The following is a 20802-nucleotide window of genomic DNA, read 5'->3' as shown; positions in this document are numbered from 1 at the left end:
TACTCAACAGTTCAGATGAATGTCATGATTTTCAGTATATACAAGAATGCAGTAGCCATTATTAAGAAAAGATATATTATGGCCATGCTGTAGAAAAGTACATTACATCTTCAAAGTCTGTCTATATTTAGGCCATATTTCAAAGGCTACCTACAACACAAAAGAATGAAAACCATCTTCTGTAATTACAGTTTTAGTCAATATTACAGTGCTATATGTTAGCTAGCTTCTTTCTATTCAAATGAGCAAATTAATTAATTTGAAAAAAAAACAGTTCTGTGAAAGTCAAATAAAATAAGAAAATAAAAATGTGCCAAAAATGTACCAAAATTAAAACCTGTTCTTTGTTAAGTAATCACCATGCTACACTTATAAATATTACTGCAAACAGAAAATAATATAGACACTTAGTATTCAAAATCCAAGTTCACATTTTAGGTTTTCTTTTTCGATTTTAACCCACGGTAAATAGCCTAATACTTCTATAAACGCCATTGAACTCTTAATGTCACCTATAGTTTCTTTAAATCTAGTACAAATAATTAAATCTAGTATAAAGAAAGTGATGCCATCCACATAGAATTTATTCATTTTGTGTGAGAAAGTGAAATGAAAATAAAAATAATTGGTGTTAAAAGCAGAGTTGTTCATGCAGTGTGAATGCTGAGCATGGTAGAAAGTTAATTTTCTTTTTACCTTAACAGTATCTCCTTCACGCAGTTGAAAGCTCCTGGCTCTAAGATGGATCCCTTTTCCAGCCTCTGTTTCAATTTTATAGATACATTCATGATTGTTGTCATAATTAGATGGAAAATTTGGAGATAGCAATGTTCCTTCATTTCCAGAGACAGTTGCTCCACATTCAGCTAAAGAAAACAGACACATTAAAAAAAAAGTGAATTATCAATTTCAAGAACATATGGGTTATTTCCAGTAATATTTAGACTCTATGAAAATTCTAACGGGCTACCTAGGAAAAGTATGTTTCCGTCAGATTTCATCTGTAGGGCAAACACCTAGAAACCCTACCAAAGTTGCTATCTATCTATCTATCTATCTATCTATCTATCTATCTATCTATCTCTCTCTCTCTCTCTCCTTCATTTCACTGGATATGTTTATTATGTGCACTTAGGTGCTTTTATGTAATTCCCTTTCCCTCCAATTTATCCCTTGATCCTCCCATCAGACTAACCTATAATGCAGGTTAGCTGGATTCCATAAAAATTGGATGTTTTGTTGAAATATAGTTATTGTGGTAACATTTCAAATAAATGGAACATTGATTTCACTTACTTCCCTCTTCAGCTTTACAAATAAGTATTAGAAACAGCAGAAAGTAAGCTGCTGAGTTAAAAGAATCTGGCAATAAATCAAGAGCATTCAAATAGGGTTTTTTTTCTCCAACAGGAATAAAACCCAAAAACTAAAAAACAAACCAACATTTATTGACATCAGTCAGGGCGAAGCAGACAGCTCCCTTCTTTTCCAGGTAAAGAGTAGATGAGTCTTTTTCACAGCCATCTGTAGTAAGAACTTACTGACACTTTCAGGAGTAGATATTTTTGTCATTGCTCCCCAGTAAAGAAAATAATAAAGTGTAGGAAGAGTGGTATGTTCCAGCCCATGGGCTCACTTTGAGTTCTGAATAAAGACTAATAAAATTATTCCAAATGTGCAATATAAATTTCAGCACATAAATGAAAACATCCAAAGAGATAGAAAATAATATTTGTGTACTGTTCAAACAAATATTCAAAATGCTTAAAAATGGCCTAAAAACACCTTATAAAACCCCACAGTAACATACTAACATTAATCTACAATTTTTTTTAAGGTGGATGAGATTGATATTTATATCTATATCTCATAGTTCAGTCTGAAGATAAAATATACTGTGTTAAATACAGATTTTGACCTAAACATCATTCAGACCTCATTCAGAGTTTCGTAAAAACCTGTTCTAACAGTTAAAATAATAATAAATTAATGTATAATTGTGAATTAACAGTTATTTTTTTATCAAAGATGTGATAGGTTTAAAAAAAATCTGTATTCTTTCTATAAATGTTAAATATACTTTTAGGGTTCATAGGATGTTAAAATACCCATTTTTGGAAGTGTGTAGGTTTTACAATTTTAGGTAGAACTGAGTATAGTTTAACAAGTATATATGTAAAGAATCGTTTTGAAAATATATTATAAAGATAGACCAGAAAGATATATCAGAAAATAATTCATTTAAACATATTCAGAGAGAAATGTATATTTCATATGTACAAATAAGCAATCTAAAAATTCTGTATTTACATTTCCAAGGCCTTAACAGACATCATCAAATTTATGTGCTTCTTGCTTTTTAAAAGCCTAAAAACTGAATTTTTCTGTATTTTAGCTTCCTCCCTTCAATAAAACTGAAGGAAAAAAGGGAGGAAGAAGGAGAAGGAGAGGGAGGCAGGGAGGGATGGAGGGAAGGGGGGAAGGAGAGAAGGAAAGATGAAAGGTGGGAAGAAAGGAAGGGGGGAATGAGACAGTTTTATTTGGAGCCTTACTTCAACTCTACATTTAGGATCTCCTTAGGCAAAGTGAAGAACGAAATCACTAATAAGCTGGCTCAGGATGTTTGGTTTAGCATATAAGCTAGAGCTCATTTGGTGTTTTAAAGCAGAGCTTTATATTCTCCCCTTCCTTAGTTTACTTAAGCCCTGAGCTCCATTATATTTAATAGGCAGAAGAGTGTTGGGGAATAAGAACCCCTGCAACCAAACTTCAGAGAGCCACACTCTTCCTTTGTTGGGGAGTTTGGGGTGCACCAGGTATTTCTAACATGTTTAAAGTCACTTTACTTTGTCTAAATGTTTCAAAGAACTATAGCAGACTGATGAATTAGACTTTTATTTTGATACTTCTTTGGTAAAGGATCCATCAAATATGTGATATGTATTACAGATGGTTACATATACATATCCATATATATATTTGTGTGCACATGTTCATATGTAGCTATTTTTGATTTTTAGGAATAAGGTGGAACTGATTGAGTTTATAAAATATAATTCAAAGCAATGACAACATTAATGCCAGACGTGTTTAGACCCATACTACTCAATGTCTTCTTGTGTTTACAATACCAGTACTCTACACAAGCCTTCTGCAAACAAGTGTTTGCCCAAGTAAAGATCAATGAAAAAATATCTATGTTCCCTTAGGCTGCATTGGTATCTTATTATCTACCTCCTTAAGAGAACTGAAAAATATAGAAGTAAAATGCTGAAGAAGAGAAGAAAATAGGAAAACGTTACGGAAGCAAAGATTTCTTTTTCTTACTGAATGTTCATACAGTATTCTACATTTTGTTTCAGTGATTGACTGAATCCCATACTCCCAAGAACAGTATGTGACCACATTAAGTATCGCATCTCCTTCCCATTAGGCTGCACTGAAACAGTGACTGTGCAGAGCTGGTTCTTTTGGTTCAAGATGAACTGTAATCGGGGTATGAAACTGTAAGAAAGGAGGTCTCCTCTCTGTCTTTCCTGTTTGGTTGGACATTGGTTTGTCCTTCCATGCAATCAGAGGAGCCCTGAGGCTCTAACTTGCACTAAGTTTTTAGCAGCTGCCAGCTCACTCTATGATTCTATGACTGTAAACCATTAAGACGTATAGAGTAACAGAAAAAGTGTACAATGAACTTTCCCTAATCTAGAACTGGCCAAATTCCCTGTTCTGATAAGTCTATGTTCCAAAATTCAAAACCATGACAATTTAAATCTGTAAATAAAAGTACTGACATATAAGATCAGGGACAATGAGGGTTACAAACTAAAGTTAATATAATATTACTACCCTTCTAAAGTATACTACATTCTGCAAGAAGCAGACATAATTTCTGCTATGAACAATTAATTATTTACTAAAATTCAATTACATTGAAAAACTCTTTGAACTCACGTTGGCACTCATACACCTCCAACCTATCCTATACAACCATATTCTGTTTTCAGTGCATACTACCCGTTCTGAAATACCTTGCAAATATTTGACAGCTATGCAGTCTCATCAGGCCCTATCATTCCCTTCATTGCCATAACAAAGGGTTGCTCGTGTCCTCTAACCAGCCAAGTTTCCTAGCTCATCTCATGTCAGTCAGTAAATCACTGACAGCCCCCAGAAAGAGGTTTCCAAAGGAAAGCAAGCTTTTCTTTGTCAACTTCCCTTCCTCAATAGGAAAATTATATAAAACGTTACAGTTCACGTTAAGGTGTTCTTGCCACTTTTGCTAATGTTAGAATATCCAGGTTAAGACCATGTTTAATTGGCTCCCTCAATTTCTTGGCCTGGAGATTTAGGTGACTTTTTTTCATAGAAACATTAGCCCCATCCATGGATAGTTTACTTTGTCTCCAGGTCATCGGAGCTTTTGGAGATCTGGTGTCCTAACACCTGAAATCTCTTTCATTTGTGATCAGCACCCAGATATACAAAGGTCCTTATGTCCTAAGGACTTCAGTTGAGTATTTTCCTGACTGTACACATAATGAGGGACTAGAAACTCAGAAGAGCAGCCATGAGCAGCAATACTGAGTCTGGTCCTGTCAGCAGGAAAATCTTATGCAGTCAAAGGCACCTCTCCCTTTCAAGGCCCTAATATTTCACTCAGAAGTATAAGAAATGTCATGGTTTTTTCTTTAAATATATCTCCAGTAGCTGATACTGCTGATTCTTTTTTATACAGTAATTAACACATGCAGTCAGAATGTGTGACATCTAAATTCAATTCACTTTGCCTCTGAGGATTTAAACATGGATGTCCTATGAATTCTGCTTCAAATAAGGCGATTAGAAAATCAGTTAGTCACAAAGTGAGCAAATGTTGGCTAACCTCTTTAGCATAATGGGTAGGGCATTAAACAGTGAGTGGGAACACTTCTTCAAGGAACTTCATATATTAAACAGTTGGGAAATAAAATTCTGCAATAACCCATGAATCAACATTCACTCTTACCATGTGAGTACCAAACTACTAGACTGGAAAAACATATTCATGTTCACTTCCATTTTCATCACCTCCAATTAATCTTTAATTCTTTATGCAAAATGAAACAACAGCTTTTAGCCACATTGGCAAGATCATTCTTCTAGGAGGCATCAGATATAATTTAAAATTCTTTTACAGAAACAAAGGAAATGAAGCCACGTCTCTTACATTCTTGATGAAAGATCAAACCATGAAGTTTTGCCTAAGGAAATTATATGGCTCATCCACCTATGGTAACTGAAAAATAAAAAACTGCCAGTCACCCTTGAAAGACGTCGTGCAACTTTCCTTATCTAGCACACGTGATCTATGAGTAACTACTGATTTTAGTACCTCAAGTTAAGCAGACAAATCTTATCATATGATCCTGAAAGAGCTCTTTAGTTCTTGGCTAGAGGACTTTCTTTTACTCTTTCACACCACTACTTTACTTCAATGCCATCCAGAGTCCTTCTGAGTTCCAGAGACCTGCCCTCATTTTGGGAGAATGATCTGCCTCCCCAGCTGAGACAGATGAAAGAGAAAAGATTTCACATGCCCCCTACATGAGAAAAAAAATCTCATATCTAGTTGTATTTTCATTTATTAAATATAATTCACTGAATATTAACCATATGCACCCTTCCTTCAATAAAAGTCAACTATATTAGTATTAGTATCTACAAGTCTTCAAATAATGCAAACATTGACAGGTACAGAATTTGCCATGAGAAATAATCTTTACTTATCTTAAAGTAATTGCTGTTGATATTCTGTCTCCGTGCTTTGATCCATAACCTTGTCTTGGAAAAATCTATGTGAATTTAAGTGAACAGGTGTACTATAACACACCCACTGAACATGCTCTATGTAACTAGTATTTTCAGGATAGCTCCTTCATCTGTAGTCTTTAAAGAAAAGGAATGTATTTTGTAATGCTTTTTATCAGGTTATGTGATGTGTTTAGGCTAGTATAATCATATTAATGTAAGTACAATTTAAGAACTTAAAATCTGCATATGACATAATACCCAAAAATGCTATAAAAAGAGGTAGTGCTGAAATATGTATTATGATGTAATACAGATCCCTTCTTTATTTTGCTTTCTTACCTTTCCTTTGTTTCTATAGTAATCTATTTGATTTTTCAAGATGCAAAATAAATTGATTCAAAGTTTCCAGGTTTTTTACTATCACTATGTTCAGTGGCACCTAAATCCACTGTTTAGATTAAACAGAAAAGATCTAGTTGTCACTTTATCACAATATTTACCTCAATTTACTCAGGTATTTTAAATATATTTTGTGGCAAAAACCCAAACCATGGATAATACAAGAGATTTTTCAACAGAAAATATGTACAAAAGTCTGTTTTGAGCAAAAATAAACAAATATATAAAGAAAACTAGTAGGGAATTTTTATCTCATGAAAGCAGAAGTCTGCTAATTCATTAGATGTCATAAGAAATGACAAAAAGCTTCTATTCACAAGAAGAGGAGAGACTTCTCTTTCCTCTAAAAAGGACATAGTGGGATTGTTGCAACTTATACACAGTTGTTTTGAGTCTGAGGGAGAAAGAAAGAAAGGCACGTTCTTGCAGAAGTAACATGAAATAGTGCCTACTGTCTTCTGACAAGATCTATAAAATGAAGAGGTTGTTTTCAAATTAAAGGGGTCTGATTAATTGGAATTGAACTATAAATAAAAAGACAGGACAATTTAAACATGCAACTTTATTGAGACTGTAAAAGAACTAGATTCTAAGCACTGTAATAGCACTAAACACTCATATGTTAAAAACATCCTAGATAATCTAGTTCCCTAATTTGAAGGAGAACTACAAAAGAACCATTCAGACATGAAAAAAAAAACAAATATGTATTTTTATTTCAATTATAAAACATCAGATGTTAAGCATCTGTAACTTAAGAGGATCCCTTTCTGATGTCCTCAGTGAATAGCTGTGCATCCTTAGCTGAGGATGAGGAGCAAGGGATAATGACCTTCTTCAAGAAAACATCCTTTGTATGCAGCAAAATTGTGTTATAACTGAATTGTAATGCATATTAATTTAATATAGATAATTTAAATAAAGATGTAATCATAGTGCTACAGGTGTTTGTGCTTTTGTTCCTAAATGAAGAATAAATTCTCTAAAATTTCAGCTCCCAAACTCTTTCTGCATAGGTTGCCTGTTAGTGCTTAAAAAAATTACTATCATCACATCTAAATGGCTTGTTAAATAGCTTAAACTGCATGTACTAAATGAAATTTGTTCTGTAAATGTCAGCTACTTATATGGTTCCAATTCAGATTCTTCATTTCTCAAATCTGCCAAACTATGGAAGTCTGCCAAACCACAGCATCCAAAAGACAAGGTCCCCTAAACTCACCTTCTTTTAAAAGAAAAAAATCTATATAATACTGGTTCTACGTTTCAAAAGGTGAAATGCAGTTAAAAGCAGATTAATCTAAATTTCTATTACAACTTTTGAATCTTATGTGCTTTTTAAGTTAATTTGATATATTTATTTATTATAAAATCAAAAATACCCACCTTAGAATTCAAAAGGTATATTCTTATTGAGTGTATACCAGCTATGTCCACGCGTAAAAGGTTTTAGAGGAGGAACTATATGCATTATTTTCACTACAGTTTCTGAGTTGTCAGTTATAACCTTGCTGAGGACTGCAGCAGACTGGGGAATGCTACCTTATCAAACTGTTCTTTTATTGCCTTGCAGTGAGAGCAATCTGTCTGGAACAGATACTTGACCCCATATTTGTTCTTTTGCTTAATAAAGTCACTTAAATTCTAGCTACATAAGTAACTTCTTTTTCTTCTTCTTTCATTGTCTTACTTGAAATTGGATAAAAGGAAACTGCAAAGGGTAGATCTTTTGAAGATCATCAAACACTTCCTGAATATGAACACAGACTTTACAAAATAAACAAAATTCAGGGATTCTTGAAATGCTTTGAAATACAGTTCATGTAAAAATGTAACATAACTTTGTTTAATGGAAAAGTTTGCTTTATTATTTTTTTTCCGTACGTCTTGATAAAAGGTTTGACAGGATTTTAAGCAGATGTCAAAAGTAGAGATCAAATAAAAGTAGTACATCATCAGTTTAAAGGCTTCTCTGCCACAAAGATCTCTACTGAGTGCAAATACCTTTGTTGTATTTACAAAATTGTGCAGCAGTTCATAAAATATGAGAAGAAGCTGAGATCTGTCAGTTGATAATTCTTCATGTTTCTATTGGACAATATTGTTTCCTAGTAGGATGGTCATGTGACATTAAAACAAGAGCACAGGGGATCGTGGATAAAGCTGAACCAAGCATTGCATGCTCTGTCTTCACACAATAGCAAAAACTTAGGGTTTCTGCACAATCATTGATTGAGGGGTCTCTAAAGCTGAGCATATGACTTCTGTGGGGCACATACAATACATGGCTGGACTAAAGCACAGCTTGATGTACAAACTCAAATGCAGTGCAAGGAGATGAAGCTTCCTGATCTCTGGAATGCTGCATCAAGCCAAGGTGCACATGGAGTTTCCACAGCACATCTGTTGCACAGTGCCTTAACCTTTGTAATGTTAGCGGTCCTTCATCTCCAATTCTGCAGCCAGCTCTTCACTTGTGAGCCTGTAACATTTCATCTACACACTGCCAGGCTGCTGTGGCAGTGCCTTCACTCTGGTACCACCAGTTGTCTTATTCTCACCTGACACTGCTGAAATCTCAACCACTGGTATGCTGGATTTCTCCTAAAAAGTGCCTGACATTGATTTTAAATCATACTGTTCTCACTCCACTTCTCACTCTTTTGCCTTGTAGGTTTTAGCCTATAACTCCACACTAAGATTGCATCACTCCAAACCTGGTGGCTTTTAGCCTGTAACTTCATGTTGAAATACAGCCTAGTAAATTACAAGCAGATAATAATTATTTTAATACACAATTAATATTACACAATGTCACGGTTTAAAGCTGGGCTGGCGATTAAACCTGCAGCAGATGCTCTCTGTTAACCCTCCCCCCCACACCCGAAGGGAAAGGGAAAGGGAAAAGGGAGAGAGACTTACGGGTTGGAAAGTTAAAACAGTTTTAATAAACCTATAATAATGAAAAAGAGTATAATAATAATATTGGAATAATCAAATATATACAAATATATATACAAAACCAAGATCGAGCTCCCCCGATGTCGGCAACGTCACCACCGGCACTGCAGGGCAGGCTCCAGGAAGGCCCAGGCTGGGCCTAGCGACAGTCGAGAGCTGGATTCAGGGATGCACGGATCGGGATCGGGGGCAGCAGGAAAACAGTCGGAGTCCTCCTTGGACACCGGCCATAGCAGAAAAAGCAAGAAGCGCGAGACCCTCGTGATCCCCTCACTTTATACCGAGAATGACGTGTATGGGATGGAATACCCTCGTTGGTCAATTTTGGGTCACCTGCCCTGTCTGCTCCCCCCTGCAGCTGCGACCCCCCTTCGGCTTTTCACTTGTAAGCAGTGAGGAATTCAGCGGTGACCTTGGTTTCTCTAAGAAAAAGTACAGCAAGAGCCTTACTGCACAACATCCCTACCGGTGCCTCAGCGATAACTACAAACTTCGAGTGTTATCAGTCCTGGAAGCAGACACTGTCTGCAAAACATGTAGTTAGTTTCAGAAAGTGCAGTTACTTAGAGGAGACTTAGCTGAAAGTAAAAATCACTGAAAGGAAAATCGGCCTGGTTTAGGCCAAACCAGGACACACAATAAAATAGGTGCACAAAGCTTAACTACTGCGTAGTCTGCAGCACCCACACATGCTCCAGTCAGTGCTAACAGTATAATAAGCTACCAAGGAGGAGCTTGAGAAGGTCTGCATGAAAAATATAACTGTACTAGGGAGAAAGCAGGAAGATGTTGGCTTTTTTGTCATTACTATCATCGTCACCACTACCTTTACTGGAGAGATTTTGCTTGGGGACTCTCTCATTCCTCTTCCCAGCTGATGCCTGAGGAGTGGCTTTCCCTTTCTTTCCTCTCTCTTTCTTTTTTTCCTTCTCCTTCTTTTTTTCCCCTCCTCATTTGCTTCTCTAAGATAGATTTCAAGTCAAGGTAGGTCATCAGCTATGGACTGCACTAATAAAGCATGTGCATGTAAGCCTCTCTCAATGTTCTTTAAGCAACACCCGTATGAACACCTCACTGAAAATCTTACTGAAATGCCTTGCTGAAATCAAACCCCTTATTCCGTATTTTTTTGTACCATTCCATTGCAAAGAATAATGAAGTGGGAAAGGAAAGAACTAAACAGCAGGCAAAGCCTTTTCTGGCGTTTGCTTAATTAGTTTTCAATCCATATGCCACTGGCATAAGACACGACTCAGGCTCTCAAAACAAATTCTATGATGTTAATTGGCCTCAGGGGATTATTGGCAGAACCCAAGGTGAGGGCATTTTTTTTTAATTTAAATTTTTTTTTGAGATTTTTGTCTACTCTTCCTTGTATCATCTGATAATGAGCTATGAAGAGAACATCCACAGAATCACAGAATCACGGAATGTTAGGGATTGGAAGGGACCTCGAAAGATCATCTAGTCCAATACCCCTGCCGGAGCAGGATTACCTAGACCATATCACACAGGAACGCGTCCAGGCGGGTTTGCAATGTCTCCAGAGAAGGAGACTCCACAACCTCTCTGGGCAGCCTGTTCCAGTGTTCGGTCACCCTCACCGTAAAGAAGTTTTTCCTCATATTTATGTGGAACCTCCTGTGTTCCAGCTTGCACCCATTGCCCCTTGTCCTGTCAATGGATGTCACAGAGAAGAGCCTGGCTCCATCCTTATGACACTTGCCCTTTACATATTGAAAAAAATTAATGAGGTCACCCCTCAGTCTCCTCTTCTCCAAGCTAAAGAGACCCAGCTCCCTCAGCCTCTCCTCATAAGGGAGATGTTCCACTCCCTTAATCATCTTCGTGGCTCTGCGCTGGACTCTCTCTAGCAGTTCCCTGTCCTTCTTGAACTGAGGGGCCCAGAAATGGACACAATATTCCAGATGCGGCCTCACCAGGGCAGAGTAGAGGGGGAGGAGAACCTCTCTTGACCTGCTAACCACACCCCTTCTAATAAACCCCAGGCTGCCATTGGCCTTCTTGGCCACAAGGGTACATTGCTGGCTCATGGTCATCCTGCTGTCCGCTAGGACCCCCAGGTCCCTTTCCCTTACGCTGCTCTCCAACATTATTTGTCTGATTAAGAAAAATATTTAGCATACGGAACCTTAAAATGTAAAAAGAAGGCAAAAGGGTGACCTGAGGCAATAGTTATTCCTTCTGACTATATGTGATCAAAATTTTATACCAGATCTCACATTAAGGTGATTAAGGTCTCACACAAATCACTCCTTTTCATTTTGAAAATAGAGTCAGTGTCCACTATGCACCAGATGAAATCTGTTAATGTTTCCTGAATATTAAAGTTTCAGTTTTGAAATAGAGTCAGCTCAAACCTGTAATTGCTACATTGCACCATATTTGGAAGGTTCATATATAGTAAGACTCAAACATCTTGAACAAATCTTCAATTTTCGGTCAAACATTGACAGAAAAATGGGCGGTTAAAAAACCCAGGGATTAAAAAAACACCTTTCAATTTTATTTATAAATGCAATGTTATAAGATAAAGAAATAGAAATTATAAAAATCTATTAAATAACTTAATTAAATATGTTATATGAAATAGAAAACAACCTAAAGATTTAATAATTTAAATGTGACAGCATTTAAATAGAGTTCCCAAATACAGTGGATCCTGGCTACATGCACACCCTTATTACTGTCTGAAGATTCAGAGATTCAGCTACTGATGTTATATAAGATTTCTTACTCATGAGCAGCTCTTAAATGAGAGCTGTCTCTGCCTAAACACTAGCTAAAAATGAATAGCAATTTTCAGACCTAGTTTGACTTCTCAAAGGTGAATTCAAATTCAAATTTTATGCTACAGAGAATTTAAAGAAAACAAAGAATGCCAGATCTCAAGAGTCTCACAGAAATCTACAGTGCTATTCAGGCTAACAAGGTTCTCACTTATGTTTCAGTCTCGATGGAAATTAACTCAATGCTACAACATGACAAAGTATATTAATTATAACTGATGATTTTGCAATGAATACTAACTAAACAATATTAAAGAGTGTCAGCAATTTGTTGTAGCACCCTGTCATTAGTTATTCACGTAGTATTTATTATCAACTGAACATGATAAATTAATGTGATAACCAGTGAACAATACCTCGGTGAAGATTCTACTCAAATGCTGTATTAATGCACCATTAAAAATCAAGTGCCATGTAAAATTTAACGAAGGAGTAACACAACTTAAATATAAAATTAAAAAATTAAGTAGTTGCTTCTTTTCAGCTTTATACTTTACATTTTTCACAGCTTGCTTTAGCAACACTCCATACAGTTGAAATGACTAATGGGGGACAGGGAAGTAATGCAGGTCAAAACCCAAACCAAAACAAAAACCCAGCACCCAAAGCCAAGTTTATTGTATTAATGTGTTACGCTTGAACTCTATGCAATGTTTACCATGAAAGGCTAGTTTGAACTGAATATAGTGTACACTTTATAGTGTACAAATAATATTTTCATGATACATCCTAGGTAAAATTTATCACAATTTCTTAAGGAGATAGCGAGAAGGGAAAACCCAGACAAGCAGACAGAAGCAACATGCAAATCAGGTAATAGAATGGAAATTAAGTTATGACAATCTCAGAAAGGAGAGCTGAAAAACGAATTCAAACTTTCCATCCCATTATCATGTGATATCCAAATGCCTAAATCCTGGAAGAGATGATTAAAGTGTTCAGTTACATGTCCTTGTGAACAGGGGAATATAACAAGGGTAGCTCTTCAGCTGAGTAGAGAGGCTAGGTAAAGGCCATTCACATTAGCCAAGATATTAAGGAGTTAAAGAAAATGATTAGCAAATACAACCAAATATTCACTTTTTATTTGGTCTTACAATCTTTCTACTGTTTCAATTTTGCAATTAATATTACAGGGACAATATGATGGAATAAGCTACATTTATTATTTTGTACCTAAACTTGTCTTATAGCAAAGCCATCTCTTCTGTGATCTAAGAAACATACATTTATTGTATTGTACCCCTCAGAGAATAACAAATCCAACAGAGTGAACTAGCAATTTCTGAAATGTCTTTTGAAAAGAGGAGGTATCTACACTTGGGCACTGTACCTTGCAATTAACTGTAAAGGTCTCTCTGCTGAGGTTTCTACCTATTGCCTTCAGTGATCATTGAATAGAACATCTTTGGCAAGTAGGAAGGAAAGAAAGAAAAGTCTCCTCTCTTTCAGAAATTCATCAGCATATCATAGTGCACCATAAAGAGTACCAAAATTAAAAGGCTCACTCCTCATCTCTTAGAGGATCACTGAAAATGCTGAAGTCACATTTCAAAAAGTTCTTAGAAGGTGACTTAGGTGTACATCAGATGTACACATTTGAAGTTGCAATTTAAACTCCCTCCTCTTCCTCAACGCCTACTGATAAGCAACCTATCTCTGGAAATGTGTATACTCACTGGATATCTTGTTTTATGTCACATTTCTGCTTTTGCATATACCCTACTCCCCACCAAGCTTGAGAAGATACTTGCCACTGGTATCCAAAAACATGAAGCAAAGCAGCATCTAACTTCTCTCAGTGCTGACAACTGCCTTTTGAACAGGCTGCCCAGGGAAACAGTTGAGTCACCATCCCTGGAGGTATTTAGAAGATGTGTAGACAAGGTGCTTAGGGACATAGTTTAGTGCTGGACTTGGCAGTGTTATGTTTGTGGCTGTACTCGATGATCTTAAAGGTTTTTTACAACCAAAATGGTTCTATGATTCTATGATTCTAGGACAAAGCCATGCCGGTATGCAGAATGAAATATGAAATTAATGAGGCCAGGGACAGCATTCTGCACTGAGGCATGACAGTGAAACCTTTGGAGTATGTCACTGAGCTGGAAGAAAGTACACATTGTGGGGAGGGGGAGCATTTTCTGGACTCAAGATCTATTTCTAATGTTCATTGTGTTCATTCATTGAATTGTTACATTCAATTTAAAAAAATTGCTTATAGCAATGCTGCTTCTCTTAACCTATGAGTCTTCCAATCCCTTTTTTAACAGTAGCACAACCCCAATACGGAGTGGTAGAAAGGTCCTGACTAGTTTGACTTAAAGCAAACTGGAAGGTAAGAAAAGTATGATTAAAAGTATAGTCCTGGTTTGTTAGATGAGATCTAGGGAATCTGTCTTAGTAACAGGTTTCCCAGACAAATTGTGTGGTTCCTGTTTAAAAGGCAAGTGAAGACAAAAAGACAGCAGCCAACACCTGATTGTGGTGGTCTCCTTTAGGTGGACATTAGTCTCAGAATCAGGGACTTCAACAGACTAAGGAGTTGTTATACCTCATTTCTGGACTCCAGTGTTCAGCAAGCTTCTGAGATTCACACAGTTTTGGAGATGTGCAGAAATGCATGACTGTCTAGGAGCTTTACTCTCAAGTCTGTACTCTAGGGGCACCAACTCATTAAAAGCTAGGCTTTGTCCTCAGGAAAAAGTAGTCAACTGTGAAATGTAAATGAAACTGTAATAGAATTGTGCAATTATAGGTAGACAAAAAGAGCGCTATTGCTGGAAGGAAAAAGTGAGAGAATATGTATCCACATTCTTGGGCAATTTTGTTCACACAGCCATGAAGTAAGTATAAATGTATATATACATTTGCAACTATGTAAAAAGAAAGTGACATAATAGGAATAAATTATATATGTGGAAGTAGTGTCAATAACCCGTCACAACCACAACTAGTAATCAAACACATGTTTTTGAAAAACATATATTTTTTCTGGAAAACACTGGAATAATAATTGAAGAAATAGTAACAAAACAATGAATAATATCACAGGATGAGATGTCAATAAATGATGGGGAAAGAAATTATTTTCTCTTTTCAAATTTCAACTAGACAAAAGATAATCAGGAGAAGCTTGTCTGTACTCCAGTAGCTTGGTTTTTATCCACACACAGGCATACCAACAAATACAAAAATACTAATTTTAAATGATAATTAAATTATTCAGAATTAAATTTGAGAAATTAAACCTACAATACATAGACAAACATGCCAATTACAGTAATGTGACAGATGATAATGTTAACAGTCTTATAGGTGACAAGCTGTTTCAGAATAGTAAAGAAACCAGATGCCTGTATCAGTACTCTCAAACATAAAGAGTGACATTTCTTCTTCAAGACACTATGCATGTTTATTTTCGAAGTAGCCCTGTGCCAGGATTGCTAGGAGGGTGTTACCTTGATAATATCTGTAGAAATATGGTAATGTTTCCATTAATTCTGTGCATCACACAAAAGAGCAAAGTAGCAGTGTGTTTCTCTCTCTCTCTCTCAGTTCCCCTCAATCTCGCATTCCTCTCAGTTACAGTAAATTTTGAGGAGAGGAGTAAAAGAGGACACTGTGAGTGTACATTTAGACAACATATTTCAAAGAACATTTACATGAAGTTAGCCAGCCAGGTTTTTTCCTTCAAAAGACTGTCTGTCCTTTATACTGGGGGTAACTGCAGAAAAGCCTTACTGTAGGATACTTGCTGGAGTGAGTCACTAGTTAAGTAAAAACCACAGGATAGCTCTTCCAAATGCAATCCCTGTGTCTAGAAAGATGGGAAACAGTTAGTACTCTTGTGTGAAAAGTGATTGAAGTGTCTCATCTGCAGGTATCAACTACTTGCACATTTGACAAGGAAGCCATCATTGTTATTTGAGTGCTTTTGAGGAAGCACTTATAGGAAATGGGATTTCTTTATGGATGATCCCACTACCTTTCTTTTAAACAATTCAATGTAGAATGCGAAATGCTCTGTGAGGAGATTGGCAGTCCCAGTGTTTCTACAGTTGGTATAAAGAGGTGGAGGGAAGGGATCTTCCTGAAAAGCTACATCATGCTAATGTAAACAGAGGATTCACCAGACAGCTACGGAGAGTTGCTCCCACAGGAGAAGCACAGCTTTAAGAGAAAATTAAAAAACAAAGGAAAAGTTTCATCTTCTGAGATGGGGGAAATTTGACACCACCTTGGGTAATGAACATGTCTGTTCTTTAAACAGTGCAAAGGGAGTTAGCCCCGTGGGCCTGAATCTTTTCCACACTTTTAAATTTTTATCAGTAAAGTTCTTTTCATCAAATAGTACCAAGTATGTGGCTGTAGGCACAAGCTACTTTCTAGTCAAGAGGGAGAGATCCAACCAGAGGACACATTTAGAAATGAAGTGATGACCCAAAGGGAAACTCTAGGTAGAGTCTTCAAAGCTCTATGGTGAGCTGGAATAGTACTGCATAACCACTTGAGGTGCATGGCTGAGATAAACATTAAAATCATCCTAATTGAAAAGACAAGAAAGTGAAGGGTTGACACAGGGAAATAAGATTTACAAGGACACCTGTTTATGAATGTCTATCTTATTTTGCAGATAGAATTGGTGGTGTCTTTTTGCTGTGAAAAGTAGGGTCCTTACTGAAGAAGAAGGGATGCTGCCTTATTCTGAGAGCCAACCAACTTCCAGGCACTCAGACAAAGACCTCTGAAGTTCAGAGGCAGACCATCTACCTGCACAGCATGGAGAGGTGGCCAGTGAAAATTATAATAATACAGTCCCTATCGGACTCAATGTCTTGGACTAAAAATGACAGGGTCATGATGTTAGGTTAACCAGATCTCCCAAGCTCTGCTTTTGCCTTACCTCGAAGATAATTCTTCAAAGAGGAAGAAATGGTGGAAAGGCACAAATGGTTCTCTGACCAGGAAAATTTCAGAATACGTTGGACTTGAACCCTGGAGGAAGGACTTGAAATTATATACTTTTATGAAGAATGGTGAATGGCGTTACCTTTGGAAACCCTGCTGGTTTGTTGTTTTTTTCACCAGTAGATGAAACTGAGTTCTATTTCTGTGATACAATTCAGTACATTCTTGTGTGAATGTTTAGTTTATAAATTAAATGCAATTAAATTTGAAGAACTTTCATCCTGAATCTGATTAAAAGAATCATGAAGGTATGTATTACCATGTGTCCTAGAAGGACCAAAAAATCCTGTTGATCTATAAAGGTTGGTGTGTTTATATCATGCAGATGAGTTTGAGGAGGAAATAATCAGGAGACTATTGAACCCAGCAATGTACTCATGAATTTGTGCCACTGAGTTGAGACTAGATTTAACTTCTGAATGTACACTCTAAAGCCAGTAGTTTTCAGGACAAGTAGTTTCTTTTTGCTCTTTTGAGAAAGGAGTAGTCTTTGTGTGAACTCCTTTTCAAGGTAAGGAGATATCTTCATCCTTAATGTCTTAGGTGCCAGGTAACAAGAAATAGGACCGCTGTAAACATTCTCGGTGTTAAGAAAAAAATAATGTGAAAGCAGCTTGAACTGAAGGTCACTGAATGTGTCTTTCCCCCTCAGTTTCACTCAGTTGCTTAGCAGAGTTTCTTTCCTTGTGTTTGCTTTAGTTGCATTATAGATATCTTTAGTCTGCATTCTTAGAGACCAAATTTTCTTCATGGACTGAGTTAAAAGAGTTATTTAGATACATTGTTTTAGATAAGTGACAGTTGCCTATGCATAATTTATAAAAGGCTTTCTTGATCAATTATGAAATGGAGTCTTGTATGTGGATTTAATGAGAGATGTCTTAGAAACAGTTTATAAATTTATTCAACACTGAACATAATAAGAACAAACAGGAAACGTTGAGCTCTCAGTAAATAAATTTTCTTTCTATATGAATTACAGACTTATATACATATGATTGGATATATATGTCTAAATTATGCTTTGGAGAATATCCAGGGATATCTCTGTCTGGCACAGTAAGTGGTTACAGTGGTCCTATAAATACATGGCTAATTCAATGGCTGATACTTCATTAAGCTAATTATTGATACTTTCGTAATCTTTGCAACTTTGCAATGTCATTCACGTTATGGGGATAACTAAGTGAGCATTTTCAAGATATCAGGTATGAATCTCTTATTACTGTACATTAAGTAGGAAAGGCTTTCTAAATGAGAAAAACATTTTAAAAACCAAGAGACACATGACAACTATATAAAATGTCTCTTTTCTTCAGTGCAAGGTCACAGTATTCCTGCAGATCAGTACAATTTTATGATATCTGAACTAAAATAAACATGTGTTTGGATGGAACACAGAGAAGCCCACCAGAAAGAAACACTAAACTAAAAAAAACCTATACAACCCTAAACAGGCAAATATCCCACATTTCCCAAGACCTAGAACTTCTTGAAGATTCTATAGATCAAATAAGATACTAATTTTTATAGGAAATAATTAGTATAGATTTTCTTGCTACTCATTACAGTGCAGGTATGTATTTTGATTTCTCTTTCAAGAAAATTAAATGTATGTCTAGTAACAAGTACTGAAATGAAATGCAAGTAGGCAAAAAATTTCATATTGAATTTACATACTGAAAATGCTAACTTTTTGAGCCTTTTGTGTGGTTGGGCATCTTTGTTCATATGAAAATTGGCTGCACATAACTGAAAAATAAATGTCCTGTAAACAATAATGTTTCAAAATTTATACATAAATGACACATGAATAAAATTGAGCAATAAATAGAGCACATATTCAAACACGAAAATGCATAGTATAAAACAAAAATTTCCATTTTATGAAGTAAAGTTTACAAGATGGTAATTTTGAACAAAATCTTCAACACCAACTATATAGCTTATCATTCTAGCACAATTCTTCGTATATATGGAACTTCATAATGATTATTCAATTTTTCAAAGAATATAAAGTAAACAATATTAATTTAATTTTCTCTTATTCCAACATATATCTCTAACCTCATATATAAAAGTGATAACTAATGAATTTGGGAACAGGCACAGATAACTTTCTAAATCATAATACTTAAAAGATAGTAAAAATATATCAGAAAAAAAAAGAAAGCTTACATAAACTGAACACATATTAACTTTTATTTCCTGACATTGTTAGTCTGTATAGATTGGGAGATTATACTTTTAGCACATGCTGTCAGCTTTAAATTAGTTCTTCATTATTTAAAGACGTCTGTAAAGAGTATTTTCTTATTTTTCCAGTGTTATCACAACAGTTAGCATACATATTCACTCATTATATTCTAAATACATTTAAATATATATGTATTCCTTCCTAATGCAATTTACTGGTTCTTTGGCATTTTCAGAATTTCACTAGAGTAGCAGCAACAGACATTTCTTACTCCAGCAACTAATTGGCTCTTACATAAAAGTGTACGGCTGGGATCCCCCTTACACACCACCTACCACAAGAAAAGGTCAGCATCAAATTAAAAGTGGTTGTAATTTTGTTCCTACTTTGGGTAAACGTCAGCATGATACTACAAAGGCGGGTTCTGCTTATCGGGTACAGAGATCCTCTTTGAGAGGACCTCAAAAGTCCAAAGGATTCACTAAATGTATTTTTCAGACACTACAAGTGATTTCAAGATTGCATTTTATAACTTCAACCCCTAATCCACGGATCTTTGTCTAGAAAGTCCAGAAATCCCTCTTAAAGAATACTATCTTTCCATGTATACTATAGGCAGTATTAATTCACTTTTCAGAGACTATATCATCTCAGAAGAGAGAAATAATAGTTCACAGGTATGTAGCAGAAATGGGAATTCAAACTAGGACCAACAAAACATAAATGCAGGTAACCAAATGCGGTATGTGATGGATTACAGAAGTACTTTACCACTGGAACTGACCTCTTGGTCGCAAGGCTTCATAGATGTGCCAAAAAGGTATATGATAAAGGGGAAATAAAGATGTTGAAGCAAGAGAATCGGAATGAGCAGGCCAACTGGGACAGTTTTGTCAACGACTCATTAGAAATAAATTAATTAATTAATAAATGGAAGTAATCTCAATGATGCCCAGAGACTGATTCATCTCACTGCAAAATAGATACCTAAATCTAGGGTTCCTACTGAGTTTATTGACTTAGCTATCTAAAATTAGAGCTTAAAATTCTTTCTCCCATGTATGCAATGACACTGTAAACAGTCAAATTTTGATGTTTGGATCTGAATCTGAATCCTATGCACTATAAAATACCTGACGACTGAGAACCCCTGCTCACAACCTAAAGTACTGGAACATGTTAAATTCCTAGTACATGACAGTTGGTGATGGACGCATAGGATTTGGGGGGTTCTTTTTTTGTTTGTTTTTTTTTGTTTGTTTGTTTTTGTGGGGCTTTTTTTTTGAGACAGAGACTACCATTATTTAAATGTACAAGTATTTAAATATACACATCTCTGTGGAAAGGGATCTGGGGATCCTGGTGAACAACAAGCTCAATATGAGTGAACAGTGTGCTGCCGCAGCAAAGAAAGCCAACAGGATACTGGGTTGCATTAAGAAGAGCATCACCAGCAGAGATAAAGAAGTTATTATTCCACTCTACTCAGCACTTGTCAGGCCACACTTGGAATACTGTGTTCAGTTATGGTCCTCACTATACAAAAAAGATGTGGACAGGCTGGAGAGGATCCAGAGAAGGGCCACAAAGTTGATCAAAGGACTGGGAAGCCTACCTTATAAGGAAAGGCTGAGAGAATTGGGTTTGTTCAGCCTTGAGAAAAGAAGGCTTAGG

General features: G+C 36.1%; 1 protein-coding gene across 1 annotated transcript in view; it reads right to left on the bottom strand.

The window, feature by feature from the left end:
- CSMD1 (CUB and Sushi multiple domains 1) overlaps positions 1–20802 on the bottom strand; it is a 1320281-nt gene that overhangs the window by 280967 nt on the left and 1018512 nt on the right. The window contains 1 exon segment of the mRNA XM_068415956.1: positions 697–866. Coding sequence (XP_068272057.1) covers positions 697–866 — 170 coding nt within the window.

This window comes from Nyctibius grandis, chromosome 1 (assembly GCF_013368605.1).
Source record: "Nyctibius grandis isolate bNycGra1 chromosome 1, bNycGra1.pri, whole genome shotgun sequence".
Taxonomy (NCBI): domain Eukaryota; kingdom Metazoa; phylum Chordata; class Aves; order Nyctibiiformes; family Nyctibiidae; genus Nyctibius; species Nyctibius grandis.
Note: the sequence above shows the minus strand (reverse complement) of the source record. Positions and strands in the feature narration are given on the sequence as shown.